This window comes from Phoxinus phoxinus (assembly GCF_949152265.1).
Source record: "Phoxinus phoxinus genome assembly, chromosome: 3".
NCBI lineage: Eukaryota > Metazoa > Chordata > Actinopteri > Cypriniformes > Leuciscidae > Phoxinus > Phoxinus phoxinus.
The window spans coordinates 7,978,567-7,993,418 of record NC_136878.1 but is presented as its reverse complement, the minus strand read 5'-3'; the positions used below and the strand labels follow the sequence as shown (position 1 = coordinate 7,993,418).

General features: G+C 35.5%; 1 protein-coding gene across 6 annotated transcripts in view; it reads left to right on the top strand.

Moving 5' to 3' along the window:
• ksr2 (kinase suppressor of ras 2) overlaps positions 1-14,852 on the top strand; it is a 100,895-nt gene that overhangs the window by 16,735 nt on the left and 69,308 nt on the right. For all 6 annotated transcript variants that reach the window (XM_079606221.1, XM_079606220.1, XM_079606219.1 and 3 more), the window contains 2 exons: positions 766-916; positions 13,548-13,583. In XM_079606221.1, coding sequence (XP_079462347.1) covers positions 766-916; positions 13,548-13,583 — 187 coding nt within the window. The remainder of the gene's footprint in view (positions 1-765; positions 917-13,547; positions 13,584-14,852) is intronic.

The window sequence follows — 14,852 nt, the reverse complement described above, 5'->3', positions numbered from 1 at the left end:
TATTATTTTTTACGTGGACATGTTTCTTTCCATAAATACCCTCTGAATATTTTTCTGCAATTTCTCTTTGATTTTCCCATATTATTTTTGTAATACTATTACATATTTTCAAAGTCTCTAATGCTAAGGCTGAATTTATTTAATATAAAATACAGTAAAAACAGTAATATTGTGAAATATTATTACAATTTAAAATAAAATACAGTAAAAACAGTAATATTGTGAAATATTATTACAATTTAAAATAACGGTTTCCCATTTTAATATATTTTAAAATGTAATTTATTCCTGTGATCAAAACTGAATTTTCAGCATCATTACTCCAGTCTTCAGTGTCAGATTCAGAAATCATTCTAATATGCTGATTTGCTGCTCACAAATGTTTTATTATTATCAATATTGGCAACAGTTTTGCTGCTTAATATTTTGTGGAAACCCTGATGCATTTTTGTCAGGATACTTTGATGACTAGAAAGGTTAAAAGAACAGCATTTATTTAAAATAGAACTTTTTTTGTAACAATATGAAAGCCTTTACTGTCACTTTTGATTAATTGAATGCATCCACACTGAATAAAAGTATTATACTTTAAAAAAAACAATTGACACTGAACTTTTGAATAGTAGTGTAGTATTTTAAACAAATACTATTTTATTTTTTGTAAGTTGTATTCTAAATCCACGTGGCTTTTCAGTCTAGGTCCACTGGCATGTCTCACACTCGTCTCCACCACTGATCAGTTGTGTGTACGTGTCTTTGTTGTAGGAGATCTCCCCAGGTGAGCTGACTCTCGAGGCTCTATTGGAGATGTCGGATGAGCAGGTGTGTGAGGCACTGCTGAAGTTTGGAGCGAGTGATGAAGAATGCGCTCGGCTCAATGCCTCGCTCACATGTCTACGATCAGCCCACAAATCAGGTGAGTTCACAGGATGCAGCAAAAAAATGTGACCCTGGACCATAATGTGAGTCACATGGGTCACAATTTTGAAACTGAGATGTATACATCATGCAAGCTGAATAAATAAGCTTTCCATTGGTGGATGGTTTGTTAATATAGGACAATATTTTGCCGGGATACAACTATTTGAAAATTTGGAATCTGCCAAATAATCTAAACATTGAGAAAATCGCCTTTAAAGTTGTCCATTTATTTTGGCGATTGTGCTGCATTCACTCACAAAAATAAATGTTTTATATTATTTACGGTAGGAAGTTTACAAAATATCTTCATGGATCATGATCTTTACTTAATATCTATCTATCTATCTATCTATCTATCTATCTATCTATCTATCTATCTATCTATCTATCTATCTATCTATCTATCTATCTATCTATCTATCTATCTATCTATCTATCTATCTATCTATCTATCTATCTATCTATCGTCTGCTTACACTTTATGGCAAAAAGAACAGGAAAGTATAAAAACACATTGTAGAGATTTACTGGATAGATCATTAGAAGGGGGTATTCATAGTTTTGTTCACAGTTCTGGCGTGAGAGAAAAGCTCTACCAGAGAACATCCAGTAGAGGGCAACACAATGCTGAGTTTCATTATTGTGGACGGGTGTAAAAATATCTTTATGTAACTCAGTGTTTTATAATGCATCTGATTTTACTTAATATGATGCATTTAGTGATATAGAAGGTTGTTTTTGTGTGAAGTTTAGTATTTAGTATTTTAGTTTATTATATACAGGCAGGATGGACTGGGGAGGGAGCTTTGTGCTAGGGGCCTTTATAATATTTTTTTAAAGAAATCTCTTATGCTCATCAAGGCTGCATTTATTTGATCAAAAATATAGTAAAAACAGTAATATTGTGAAATAATTTTACAATTCAAAAGTTTTCTATTTGAATATATATTTTCATATGTCCTTTATGTCATATTTACTCCAGTCTTCAGTGTCCCATGATTCTTCAGAAATCATTCTAATATGCGGATTTGCTGCTCAAGAAACATTTCTTATTATTATCAATGTTAAAAGCAGTTGTGCTGCTTAATATGTTTGTGGAAACCCTGATATTTTTCAAGATTCTTTGATGAATCTGAAATAGATTGTAATTGTAATCACAATTATAAATGTGTTTACTTACACTTTTGATGAATTTAAATGAAATAATTAATTTATTTTAATCTTGCTGATCCCAAACTTTTGATATATAACATAGTTTATATATAACATAGATGTATACATACAAATAAAATATTCCACTGTTAATAAAGTTAATATACACTCACCGGCCACTATATTAGGTACACCTTGCTAGTACTGGGTTTGACCCACTTTTGCCTTCAGAACTGCCTTAATTCTTCATGCCATAGATTCATCAAGGAGCTGGAAACATTCCTCAGAGATTTTGGTTCATATTGTCATGATAGCATCACACAGTTGCTGCAGATTTATCAGCTGCACATCCATGATGCGAATCTCCCAGTTCACCACATCTCAAAGCTGCTCTGCTGGACTGAGATCTGGTGACTGTTGAGGCCGTTGAGTTTAGCGAACTCATTGTCATGTTCAAGAAACCAGTTTGAGATGATCTGAGCTTTGTGACATGGTGCATTATCCTGCTGGAAGTATCCATCAGAAGATGGGTTCACTGCGGTCATAAAGGGATGGACATCGTCAGCATGCAATACTCAGGTAGGCTGAGGTGTTTAAACATTGCTCAGTTGGTACTAAGTGTGCTAAGACAATATCCCACACACCATTACACCACCAGCAGCCTGAACCGTTGATACAAGGCAGGATGGATCCATGCTTTCATGTTGTTTACGACAAACTCTGACCCGATCATCTGAATGTTGCGGCAGAAATCCAGACTCATCAGCGTTTTTCCAAACTTCTATTGTCCAGTTTCTGTGAGCCCGTGTGAATTGTATAGCCTCAGTTTCTTGTTCTTATCTGACAGGAGTGGCACTGGTGTGTCTTCTGCTGATGTAGCCCGTCTGCTTCAAGGCTTTTCTGCAGATCTCGGTTGTAACGAGTGGTTGTTTGAGTTACTGTTGCCTTTCTATCAGCTGGAACCAGTCTGGTCATTCTCCTCTGACCTCTGGCATCAACAAGGCATTTTCACTCACAGAACTGCCGCTGGATATTTTCTCTTTTCTTGACCATGTAATCATTAAAGATGGAGATCAGCCGTTTCTGAAATACTCACACCAGCCCGTCTTGCACCATCAACCATGCCACGCTCAAAGTCACTTAAATCACCTTTCTTCTCTATTCTGATGCTCAGTTTGAACTCTATCAGATCATCTTGACTGTTGTCTGAGTAGATACTTTTTTTGTTAATAAGCAGTTGAACAGGTGTACCTAATAAAGTGGCTGGTGAGTGTAGTTACAAAATGTAGTTAATATAGTAGTACTACTACTACTACTATTGATAAATAATTGGAAATGATATGCACAGGAATGTTTTACAAATGTAATAATTTGTTACAGAAGCTCATATTTTAAAAATCATTAGCCATAGTAAAACATGATACATTTAATCAAATTTTCAGCAGTCTGCTTGAAATAAGAAAATAAAAGGTTTTAAATAAAAATAGGCTTTTGCTGTGAGCTTCAGGGCTGTGTTTATATAAATGCTGAGTTCGTTGTGTGTGTGTTTCTACCACTGGAGGGCAGCATTGTATTACTCTGCTCTCTGAAATACAGCACCGTTTGATAATGGTGTTAGGTAACCTCACACTTTAAATGAACGGAAAGCTCTTTCTCGCAGTGTTTGTCCTCTGCCTCCACAGCTGGAGATGATTGTTCCTGCTCTCACCTGAAACAGATTTGATTGAAGGAAGTGTTTCTGCAGATGTTCTATTCTCAGTAAAGTTTAAGATGTCACCAGTGTGTGAAGTTAGAAGAGCTGATGCTAAAGCACTTGAAGGACTGGAGCCTATAAAACCACATCTTGCACATAATATACACATACAGTTGTGGTCAGAATTATTGGCACCCTTGATAAATATGATCAAAGAAGGTTCTGAAAATAAATGTTTTATCTTATATTTAAAAAAAAAATCTAACATATCGTTGGGGAGGGAAATCAAATTATGAAATAATTTTTCCCCCTCCAAAACACGTTGGCCAAAATTATCAGTACACCTAGAAATTCTTATGAGTAAAATATCTCTGAAGTATATTCCCCTTCATATTGACTTTTTTTAGTACACCATGAACACAGCCATGACTTCTTGTTTTACTGGAGTATGAATATGAGGAAACACAAAGGCCAAATTCCCCTTAATCATCCATCACAATGAGTTAAACCAAAGAATATAGTTCTGATGTGCAGCAAAAGATTGTTGAGCTTCACAAAATAGAAAGTGGCTGTAAGAAAAAAAAAAAGCTAAAGCATTGAAAATCTCCTTTTCCATAATCAAGGGCAATAGTTACGAAGTTCCAATCAACTATAGATGTTACAAATCTGCTTAGAAGAGGACGTGTGTCTATATTGTCTTAATTCACAGCGAGGAGGAAAGTTTGAGTGGCCAAAGACTCTCCAAAGATCACAGATGGAGAATTGCAGAAATTAGTTAAGTCTCTGGGCCAGGAAACCTAAAAAAAAAAAAAAACCTCAAACAGCACCTAAATAACCACATGTTTTTTGGGAGGGTTTCAAGAAGAATCCTCTCTTCTCCTCCAGAAACAAACTCCAGCATATTCAGTTGCCAGACACGACTGGACCTTTAAAAGCGACTGGATTCTATGTTCAGATTAAACTAAAAAAAAAGAGCTTTTGGGCAGCAAACCCACCAGATGGGTTTGGTGCTGATGGGGATAAAAAGTACCCCATGTGTATGAATAAATATACTGCAGGATCTTTAATGTTGTGGACCTATTTTTCTGCGGGAGGTCCTGGACATCTTGTACAGATACTACATGGTATCATGGATTCTAGCAAACACCAACAGATCAATCAAAATCAAAACCTGACCACTTCTGCTTGAAATCTTATAATGAGCCATGTGCCATGTCCATTCCAGTCCCCTGACCTGAATCCTAGAAAACTGAAGAGGAGAGCGTACCAACATGAAATTAGCATCTGGAGAGATTCTGTATGGAGGAATGGTCTCTGATCTCCAAACTCATCATTATAGGACTCAAAAGCTGTTATCTTGGCAAAATGGGGTTGTAAAAAGTATTAAATGAAAGGGTGCCATTACAAAAATGTTGGTTTAACTTAAAAAAGCAAGTTAACTTGTTGCCTTAAAATTTTGAGTTTGTGGTAATTCAAAATTTGAGTAAATACAATGAAGAGGAATGGTTTAATAAACAGAAACTCAAAATAGTATGTCATCTTCACACATTAGTTATCGAAGGTGATTTGACAAAAGATAAAAAGTTTTGATAACAAATCATGAAAATATTTTTTTACTGTGGTCTTGGCCAATGTGTATTAGAGGAAAACATTTATTTCAAAATGAGATTTCCCTCACATTTTCAGTTGTTTTACCTGAACGAAACATTCGATTTTTATAAATGTTTTAAAAAATTTCTTGAATTAATTTCACAGGCTTCTTTGTTCATATTTATTATGGATCAAAGACAAAACAGGAAACTCTGGGAAACTTAAAAATGTCTGTGTTGACCAACAGAGGGCAGCAAAGCTTTTCCAGTCCGTTAGTATGTTGTGTAAATGTTAGAATAGAAACAAAGGAGAACTATTCTGGCACGTTCTTTTGCAGGTGAATTATATTACACATAGCCTACTTTGCACAAGCCTCATAGTGCTTTTAAAAAAAGTAAACGTATATTTAAGTGGCTTTTCTCTATCTGTTCAAATCGTGCTGGTATCTTGATAAAAAAATAAAGTGATAAAATGTAATGCAGTTTGTTGTCATTGAATCTCTTTACCAATTTCGTGGTACCCTCTCATTGGATGTTTCTTTCCTCCATTGACTCTGTATTTGCTTTGAGTAGCGTTAGTGCGGCCGCCCTGGAGCGCCTGGATTCTCTCAAACGTGGATCCCCGCTGTGATAGTGTTCAGACACAGCGCTAACCGCCGATTGCACTGTTGAAAGTGAGATCAGGCCGGACTGCTTTGTTTAAAGACGGGCTTAGAAATGCTTTTAAGATGCCGGTGGCTTGTTGAGGACACAGCACGGGCTCCTTCAGGGTTCAGCGGAGGTGCCGCACGAGGACTACGGGGGATTCCAGCTGTCACGAGAGTGTGGTGTATAATTTAGAAATCGCACCTCTCTTCATCTTGATTTCTTTTCCTTTCTCGCTCGCCATCTCCGTCTGCCGCTATATACCCCCCCCCTTGTTCTCATCTCTCCTGTGTCTTTATTCCGATTCTGATTCATTTAAATGAACAGATCACCTAAAAATGAGAATTCTGTCATCATTTACTCACTCTCATGTCATTCCGAACCCACTTGGGACATTGTTTCAATGATCCGAGCTGCTCTTTTAATCCAATGAAAGTGAATGGTGAGCAGGGATGTCGAGCAAGATTATCAGTATGTCGGTCTGTTCCTCACATAATGCTATTATAAGGATTCAGAAGACTTCAATATAATATCGTACATTAGTTATATGGGCTACTTTTAGGATGCTTTATGGAGCTTTTGTCACCATCCAGTCTCAGTTTGTGAAAGAAAGCATGATAATTCAGTATTTTTTTTTTTTTTACCTCACACCTCACTGCTCTCCAGAGAGAAGAGAATAAGTAATTTTGTCAAGCAGGGTTCTTGTAGGCAGAGCAAAGCAGCGCAAGGGAATCAATCATCTATCTTTTGTTTTGTAACCTAATACAGTCAAATATATATAAAGCAAAGTTCTCCCAAATATATATATTAAAAAAAAAAACATTTATCCACACTGTAATTTGAGGGGGTTGTGACTCTTTCTAGAATAGAATCTGTCGGCTGCTGTGACATTCCCTCGACATACACGGGAGAAATCACTTTTTCTGGCTTGAGGGATTTCCGTCTTATCTTTTAAAAGACATACACCATAGCGAAAGTGGAAAGTCACATCTCAGCCATTTCCCAAGACCTTTCAATAGTATGTACCAATTTCATGTTCAGCATGTCAGCATTTATATATCTACGGTTTTATAAAGATCAGGTGTATAATACTGCTCATCTTGCTATTTTATTGACCTCCCATTGTTGGACAAAACTCTCTTTCACTGCTCTTCACATAATTCGCTTTTGAATAGGCAGTTTATACATTATAAAAAGTTTTTTTTTATATACTATAGAGCAGCTGTTTGACCAAATCGCCATAATTGGCATAAAAACATGGCGTTCAAACCATGTTATTTCCAACATACAGTGCCTAAAATTTCTCAAATTAGTTTACTTTTATGTATTTGCTCCGGTGTGTTTTCAAAAGCAAATAAATGATTAGTGCAGTTTTTAATCTATTCCAAGAGTTCGAAAACCCTACTTTATTTACAGGTGCTTATGACCCCGTAGAGATATTTATTCACTTTGAGCATCTCTTGGACATTTAAACATGATTTCTTGATTTCTTTGACCGAAGAAGAGAGATTGCATGCAACTGACAGCCACACATATGATTCGCAGGCAGTGCTGGAGGCAACACTTAAGAGTTAATTAAGCAAAGTAAGAAAAGACAAATGCCTTAAAGAGTGTAATTCTGTTCAAATGTATTATCTTGAGTCAGTTAGCATGCTGGTAAGTCACATTCTAATTGTGTCCTTTACCCACAATCCTCCCCTGCAGGCTTCCTCATTGTAAATGCTGCTTATCATCCATATTAGTGTGTAATTGGGATGTATGTTTTCAATTGCACACTAAAGCAGTCATTCAAACAGCTCTTCAATCTGTTTTTCAGAAGTCATTGCCATATATTTAACCCAAAAGCTTCTGTTTTCGTAAAGGAAACATGTACAAATGGTAAAAAGAATTTATATAAACCATGATGTTTTTACTTCTCACTATACCTGGCTTTATACACACACCCAAGGTTCAATACAATTTAAGCTCTGTCAGCAGCATCTTTCCGTGATGTTTGCAATCATTTCAACTTGTCCCTCATGTCATAAAAACAAAAGAAAAAATGTGTGTCCAGAATGTGCTTAAAATGTTCCAATTTACCAGAAAAATTCCATTTAGAATTTCAGTGTAACAGTCTGTTAGAAGTTTTGGTAACACTTTAGACGTGGACCCTAAACTGAAGCGTGACTGAATTTTTGAAGTAGGAAAAGAAGCTGTCAATAGAGCTTACTTTTTTATACCATTAAAAGTTTTCAATGTTTTTGAAAAAAGTCTCTTATATTCACAAATACTGTATTTATTTGATCAAAAACACAGTAAAATATTCTGAAATATGATTACAATGTAAAATTGCGGTTTTCTTTTTAAATATATTTTATAATGTAATTTATTCATGTGTCCAGTCTTCAGTGTCACATGATCCTTCAGAAATCATTCTAATATTCTGATTTGCTGAATTTAGATCAGCATTTACTTGCATTTTTTTTAATCTTTTGTACGATTATAAATGTTTTACTGTCGCTTTTGATCAATTTAATCGTAAAAAAAATCATACTAACCCCAAACCTTTGAACGATATTGTAAAGTGTAACACATAAAATACCTTTTATATGCATGTAAAACAAAGAAGTACATAGTAAAAGTGCAGTTCCTCTTGGTCGTTTCAAAATATTTCAAATATCTTTTTGATTTGATACTTGTCTGTCAGGATGCTGTCGACTCTGGAGGGCTGAGAACCTTTATAATTAGCCTGGTCTTGACACAAATATCACTGCTAAGTCATATACATAGTCATCGTGTAATGTAGTCAGTCATATTGCTTTATTATTAGAGCAGAACCTAATTAACGGCATTGGAAAATGATAATGTATGGGCAAACCGCGCGGGGGGGGGGGTTTGAGTCGTCTTGACACCTCTCACGAGTTGTTTTGTGACATTAATGGCAGTATCTTCGACTTGTGATAATGGCATTGCTAATCGAGATGCTAATAGAAGTGTCCCTTTGTAGCAGTTGCATAAGGCACTGTTGCTAGGCAATGGTTGTGACTGCTAATGTATTGTTTCAGAAATGTTGACATGTTCTCATTAGGATTTACTGGATGGATTATTATTGGTTGACTTTCCTTCTGGACATTATGTCATTAGTGGTGTTATAAGGCTCATAGTTAGGGATTTGAACCAACCTTTAACCTTAAGTAAGCAATTTGGTCATGTAACTCGTCACACACTGTTTGTGCTACAGACCTCAATGGAGTTTCAACTGGATTTCTTAGCACTTTAAGCAATGATTTAGACCTGATGGGTCATGAAACAGTAAAACAAATCCTATAGATTTGCATATCTTTGTAAACGACCATGCATAAAACCCTAGCAACTGCATAGCAATACAGTATATAAACACCTTAGCAACCTCATAGCAATATCTTGTCAAACTCCCAGAAAACTCTAGCCTTGTGGCATCAAGTTCTGCACATGAGAGGAGTTGATTTGTAACTCAGGAAGAACGTTTGTAACACTAACTGCGAGGCAAGGCACGTCTTCAAGTCATATTAATTATGTAGGATTAAATCGTTAACAATAGTTGCTTGCTTTAATAAGACATTCATCATCTCAGGAGAACAAACACTGAGGAATTATTGATAGCTCTTGCCACAATCTACTGCACAACACACAGATTCATTCGCACCTTTCTGTAGCAAGACGGGTGAATCTTGAGGTTGAAAATTGACGACAGACAAAAACTGCCATGGGGTGGTGAGATGAGGATGTTTAGAAAAATATATAACAGCTTTTTTTGTACTCATTTCAGGGTGTTACTACCCTTACGAAGAAGTTTATTGTTAGAAGTATAGTTCTTTTGGTCACACTTGATCTTAGGGTCCAATTCTCACTATTAACTACAGCTTTTGCCTCAAACTACTGCTTATTAATAGTTAGTAAGGTAGTTGTTAAGTTTAGGTATTATAGGATTAAGGGATGTAGAATATGCTAATGCATTATTGTGCTTTATAAATTCTAATAAACAGCCAATATCCTAGTAATATGCATGCTAATAAGCAACTAGTTAATAGTGAGAATTGGACCCTGAAATAAAGTGTTACCCCTCTTTCAAACTAAAAATGAGAAAGTATACTTTCAGTCTACTTATGTACTTCTCAGAAATATATATATTTTTGTGTACGACTTAGAAGTATATTTCAAATTTGCACTTATACTGACAGAAAAGTCTAAATATATTTGGCCTATAGTTGTACCAGAGCCCGTCTACGGAGAGCCTGGCCACTACCTATTAAGTCCTATTGTACCGAATTTTGGTTGTAGTTCCACCAGAGTTCCACTGGGGGCGATCGCCCGAGTGCAAAATGAATGGGAGTCTATGGAGCTAGACAGCTAAATTTGTCTCTTTCACCCGATTGCCGTTGAGAAATCTCAGATTTGATTGTAGGTTTTGCAAGTTCAACATGGGTTATAGGTTGAAAGTTGAATGAACGAGTACTTATGTCTTTACTTATGTTCTTACAGGTTGAGTTGTTTTTGCATAACACGCTAGCATTCTGCTAATGAACGCTAATTGGTCAGTGAAGGACGATAAGTGACTCTAAAAAATCTAACACCCATCAATGTGTAATTTCTTTGCATCTCCTTTCGAATACAGCATTCAAATTACTAGACAAAAAATTATATCCTGAGAAAAGTTGATTTTGAGGGGTATAGCTCCATAGACCTCCATTCATTCTGCACTTGTCCTGTGAGCGCCCTCATATGGAGCCAGAGTGGAACTGCAACCAGTTCAGAAGCCGGAAGTTTACTGAGAGTGGCAGTTCTCCCCTTATTAGACATTCTCTGGTTGTACTCAATCTTTTAATTTGTCACTGACCCCAAACATAGACTAACATAAGGATATCCGGTTAGTATCTGGTTAGTACTTTTGCAACATGGTGTACCCTGGTGTAGTTTGTTTAAAAAGCATGGACACAGTTATTTTTCTGGCTGACCATGTTGCATATGAATTTGTAGGAGTTTCCCTTTCAGACACAAAATGAATGGGAGGAGAGTATTTAAATGAATCATGCAAGGTGATTTACTAAGGTTTGCAGTAGTCAATTTACTGGTATTTGCGCATTATTTACCACCCCAAAAAAGCATGTCTTAACCCATTTTGTGCCTGACATTGCACTGAATTTGCGCATTGTAAGTAGATAGTAGATCGCTTTTTTTTCAAATTTTCCCTGTTTAGTAAATCTGGCCCGATGTCTTCAGCTTCATTCTAAGTCCATATTGTCATTTCTGGTCAATGTCACACTTTTAAAATGAACTACACATTTAGGGTAATTGTTTAGGATTGTTGTATGTTTGTCAGTCCTCAGAAATCACACTGAAAGAACGAGAAAGAAGTTGCTTAATGATCCTTCGAGGCTATGCTAAGTATTACTTGTCAGCTAAGTAGCTGGTCATTGATTTCTCAATCGCGCACGCAACCAGACATGACCAACTTCACACACATCTCCCAGCGGGTCAAGTGGTGTCCATGCCTGAAACTTTGAAACTTCGAGTAGCTTGTTTGTCATCTCTTTGCTGTAATTAAAAATGCTTATTTGAGCATCTTCCAGGCCACGGGGTGGACTGTGAGAAGTGTCCTTCAGCTGTGCCCACTGAGTAGCAAACACTTATCTCCCATCATGCTCAAAGAGTGGGAGTGTGTCCCCTAGAGCGAGCGTGTCTTGTAGGGGGGATGGGGGGTTGTGAAGAGCCCTTGGATTCATTTGCGCACAGTGAACTGTGACCGCTGAGCCGCGGTCCAGGTAGAAACCACAAGAGGGAAGCTCCTGTAATGATGTTTGTGTGTGGAGTTGGTGGATTGTGGGTTCAAAGCAATTACTGATTAACAATCTTTGACGGAAAATGACCATTTTTGACATTTCTCTCATTTTTTTCTTCCAGAAAGTTTTATTTGTAAACCATAACTTAGTGAAGCTATAGTTTTGCCATGTGTTTTGCAATGTGGCTTAAAGATTACTACATTTACCCTGACCCTGGCATGCATTCAAATCCGGCTTGTGATATTTTCTGACCTTATTTTAACTAAATAAAAATCGAAGCCTAAAGCCTTTTCGGTTACTTTTGATATTAAACATATTAAACAAAGCCTCACCTTTCAAATTTGGTCATTTTTTGAAAGAAATTTAAACATTAAATACCGTTTTGTGGCTCTTTAATGTGTCTGACAGATCGCTGTAGAGCATCAGTTAAAGCTGCTCGTGAACCGATCATCTCTTCCTTCTAGTTCATTTATAGCATCAAATAAACATGAATGAACATAAGAAGGAATGTAGTTTTAACCGCGGAAAGGCGTCAGTACACTCCGTTTTTCAAGTTCAAATCCTCCCATGTTAATCTACTAACTCTCCTGACTGCTTTGTCGGACAAAATGGCGGATGGCGAAGTATGATTGGTCAGATCACCTGTCAATCAAGCTCCCTGCGAAGGGTCAATTGTAACCAAAGTTTGACTGATTAAGCTGTGTTATATAATGTATCAAAACTGTGTTTACAATTATTCATGAGACCATCCAATGCATTTTAAGATGCATTAAATGCCATAATTAATGCATGAAATACTTGTAGAATACATAAAGGCTTTAAGTAAAGTGTTTCTTTCTTTCCACTATTTGACTTTAATTACAGATTAGACTTTTTGTGAATATTTTGAATGAAAGACTCATATTTACCAAGGGTGCCAATATTTGTGGAGCCCAAAGAAATTGCAGCAAAGTCAACATGCATTTTGGGAACGCATCATTTAATAAGGTGCAGAATTAAAGCAATTTACTTGAATGAAAAATTGAACCACTTTTACAACGAACCTGTTAGGCGATTTTGAAAAAGAGTTGATTTCATCGTACGGGTTTCCATCCATCTTCCTGTCGTTCAGCTATTCTAAATAAAGGCACCATCAATCAAATCACAGCAAGCCTTGCTGCTCTCCCAGAGTTGGAAACATTTTCTTCAGCTCGCTCACTTTTCAGTCTCCTGGAAGTACATGTGCTCAGAAAACGGGTTAACCCGAAAAGAACCCCACAGACTCTTTTCAGAGTTTAGACATCTTTAATGTTTTCTGTTTGTTCGCTGTAATGCAGAGTTTAACGTCAATGCGCTGAAGTTTACGTCAACACCAAAATATTTTAGAAAGAGGGAAAGAGAAAGCTAGAGAGATTGTGAAAAACAGGAAATGATGGAACAAAAGGTGGATCACTAATAGATAAAGTTCACTGTGAGCTTTGTGTTTGTGTCATCTTTTGTTCTTCTATATTAAGGGTGTTGGTGATTCTATTATGAATGGAATTTGCTCTAGGGTTAAATATAAGATGAATTTGCTCTTAACATAATCCTTAATGATAGTCCAAAGACTAATATGTCTGCATCTAATAAATGATAAACGATACTCTCAGATGGGATCATCTCTTAATTGCTTTAGTATTGTTTTTAGATAAGGGCCACAGAGAAATCAAATGCATATTGAATTGCATTTAAATGTGTATTAATGAATATGCATTGTTTTTGTTTTTCAAGAACAACTTGAGGAGGACCAGTTACACAGTAATGGAGGTGAGGCACCGTCAGTTTCTCTTTCTCAAATGTGCCTGTTGTCATAGTAGTGTTTGCGTATCAGTCAACGTCAGTACTCATTACATTCAGACATTTCAGAATCACTTTGCTCTCAATCACATGTATCCTTTCATCTTTCTGTCTGTTTGTCATGATAGATGCAGTCTGAGTCTCTTCACTGTTGACATCCTTCATCTGGCACTTGGTATCAAACTCATCTTCTCTTCTCTTCTCTTCTCTTCTCTTCTCTTCTCTTCTCTTCTCTTCTCTTCTCTTCTCTTCTCTTCTCTTCTCTTCTATCATGCTGTCTCATCACATCTCTTTCTGTTTGACTAAGGATTACGCACTCTTTTTCAAGTCTTTTTTTATTGATTCATTTTCAAATTATTCCAAGTTATTTAGGTAAATACTGTATATATTTTTATCAAGTACAAACTGGTTAATTTTCAAATGAAATCAAATTATTTTGAGTACATATTATGTAAAATAGATTTATATTTTACAGATTTTTTTTATCAAGTTCAGTTTATTGGTTGAAACTGATTAATTTTCAAATGAATTATTTTAGTATTTCAATTATCAAATAAATATTCAATTGTCAAATTATATTAGTAATTTTTCACTTTACAGATTTTTTTTTGTCAATTTAGTTCAATTTATTTGTTCAAATTAATTCATTTTCAAATTATTTTAGTCAATATTATATAAAGTAAATATTAATTTTACATATTTGTTTTTATTAAGTTATATTTATTTGTTCAAAATTATTCATTTTCAAATTAATTATTTCATATTATTTTCATAAATATGTAGTTAAGTTTATTTGTTCAGATATTTTTTTTGTCAAATTATTTTTTGTAAATAAATAAATGTTTATTTTAAGTATTTGTTAAATTAAGTTTAATTTATGTTCAAATTGATTCATTTTTTAAATTAATTATTTGAAAATATTTTATTAAATATTATGTAAAATAAATTTTCATTTGTGTTGATTCACTTTGTTCTCTAAGATATCGGCTTAAGGCATAGAAAAAAACTAAAACCACTGTACTTGTCTAATTTTGTCTCGTCTACATTTTTTATTGTCATCTCATGTAACCTCAACTCACCTCGTCCCTTCTCTTCTTCTTATTTCGTCACCTGTTTACTTCTCATCTCATCTCTTCTTTTCTTATTACTTCTCATCTTATCTCATTTCTTCTTCTCCAGTGTTTCTTCTCTAACTTACCTGTACCTCTTTAATCTGGCCAGTACAAACCTCCACCTCTC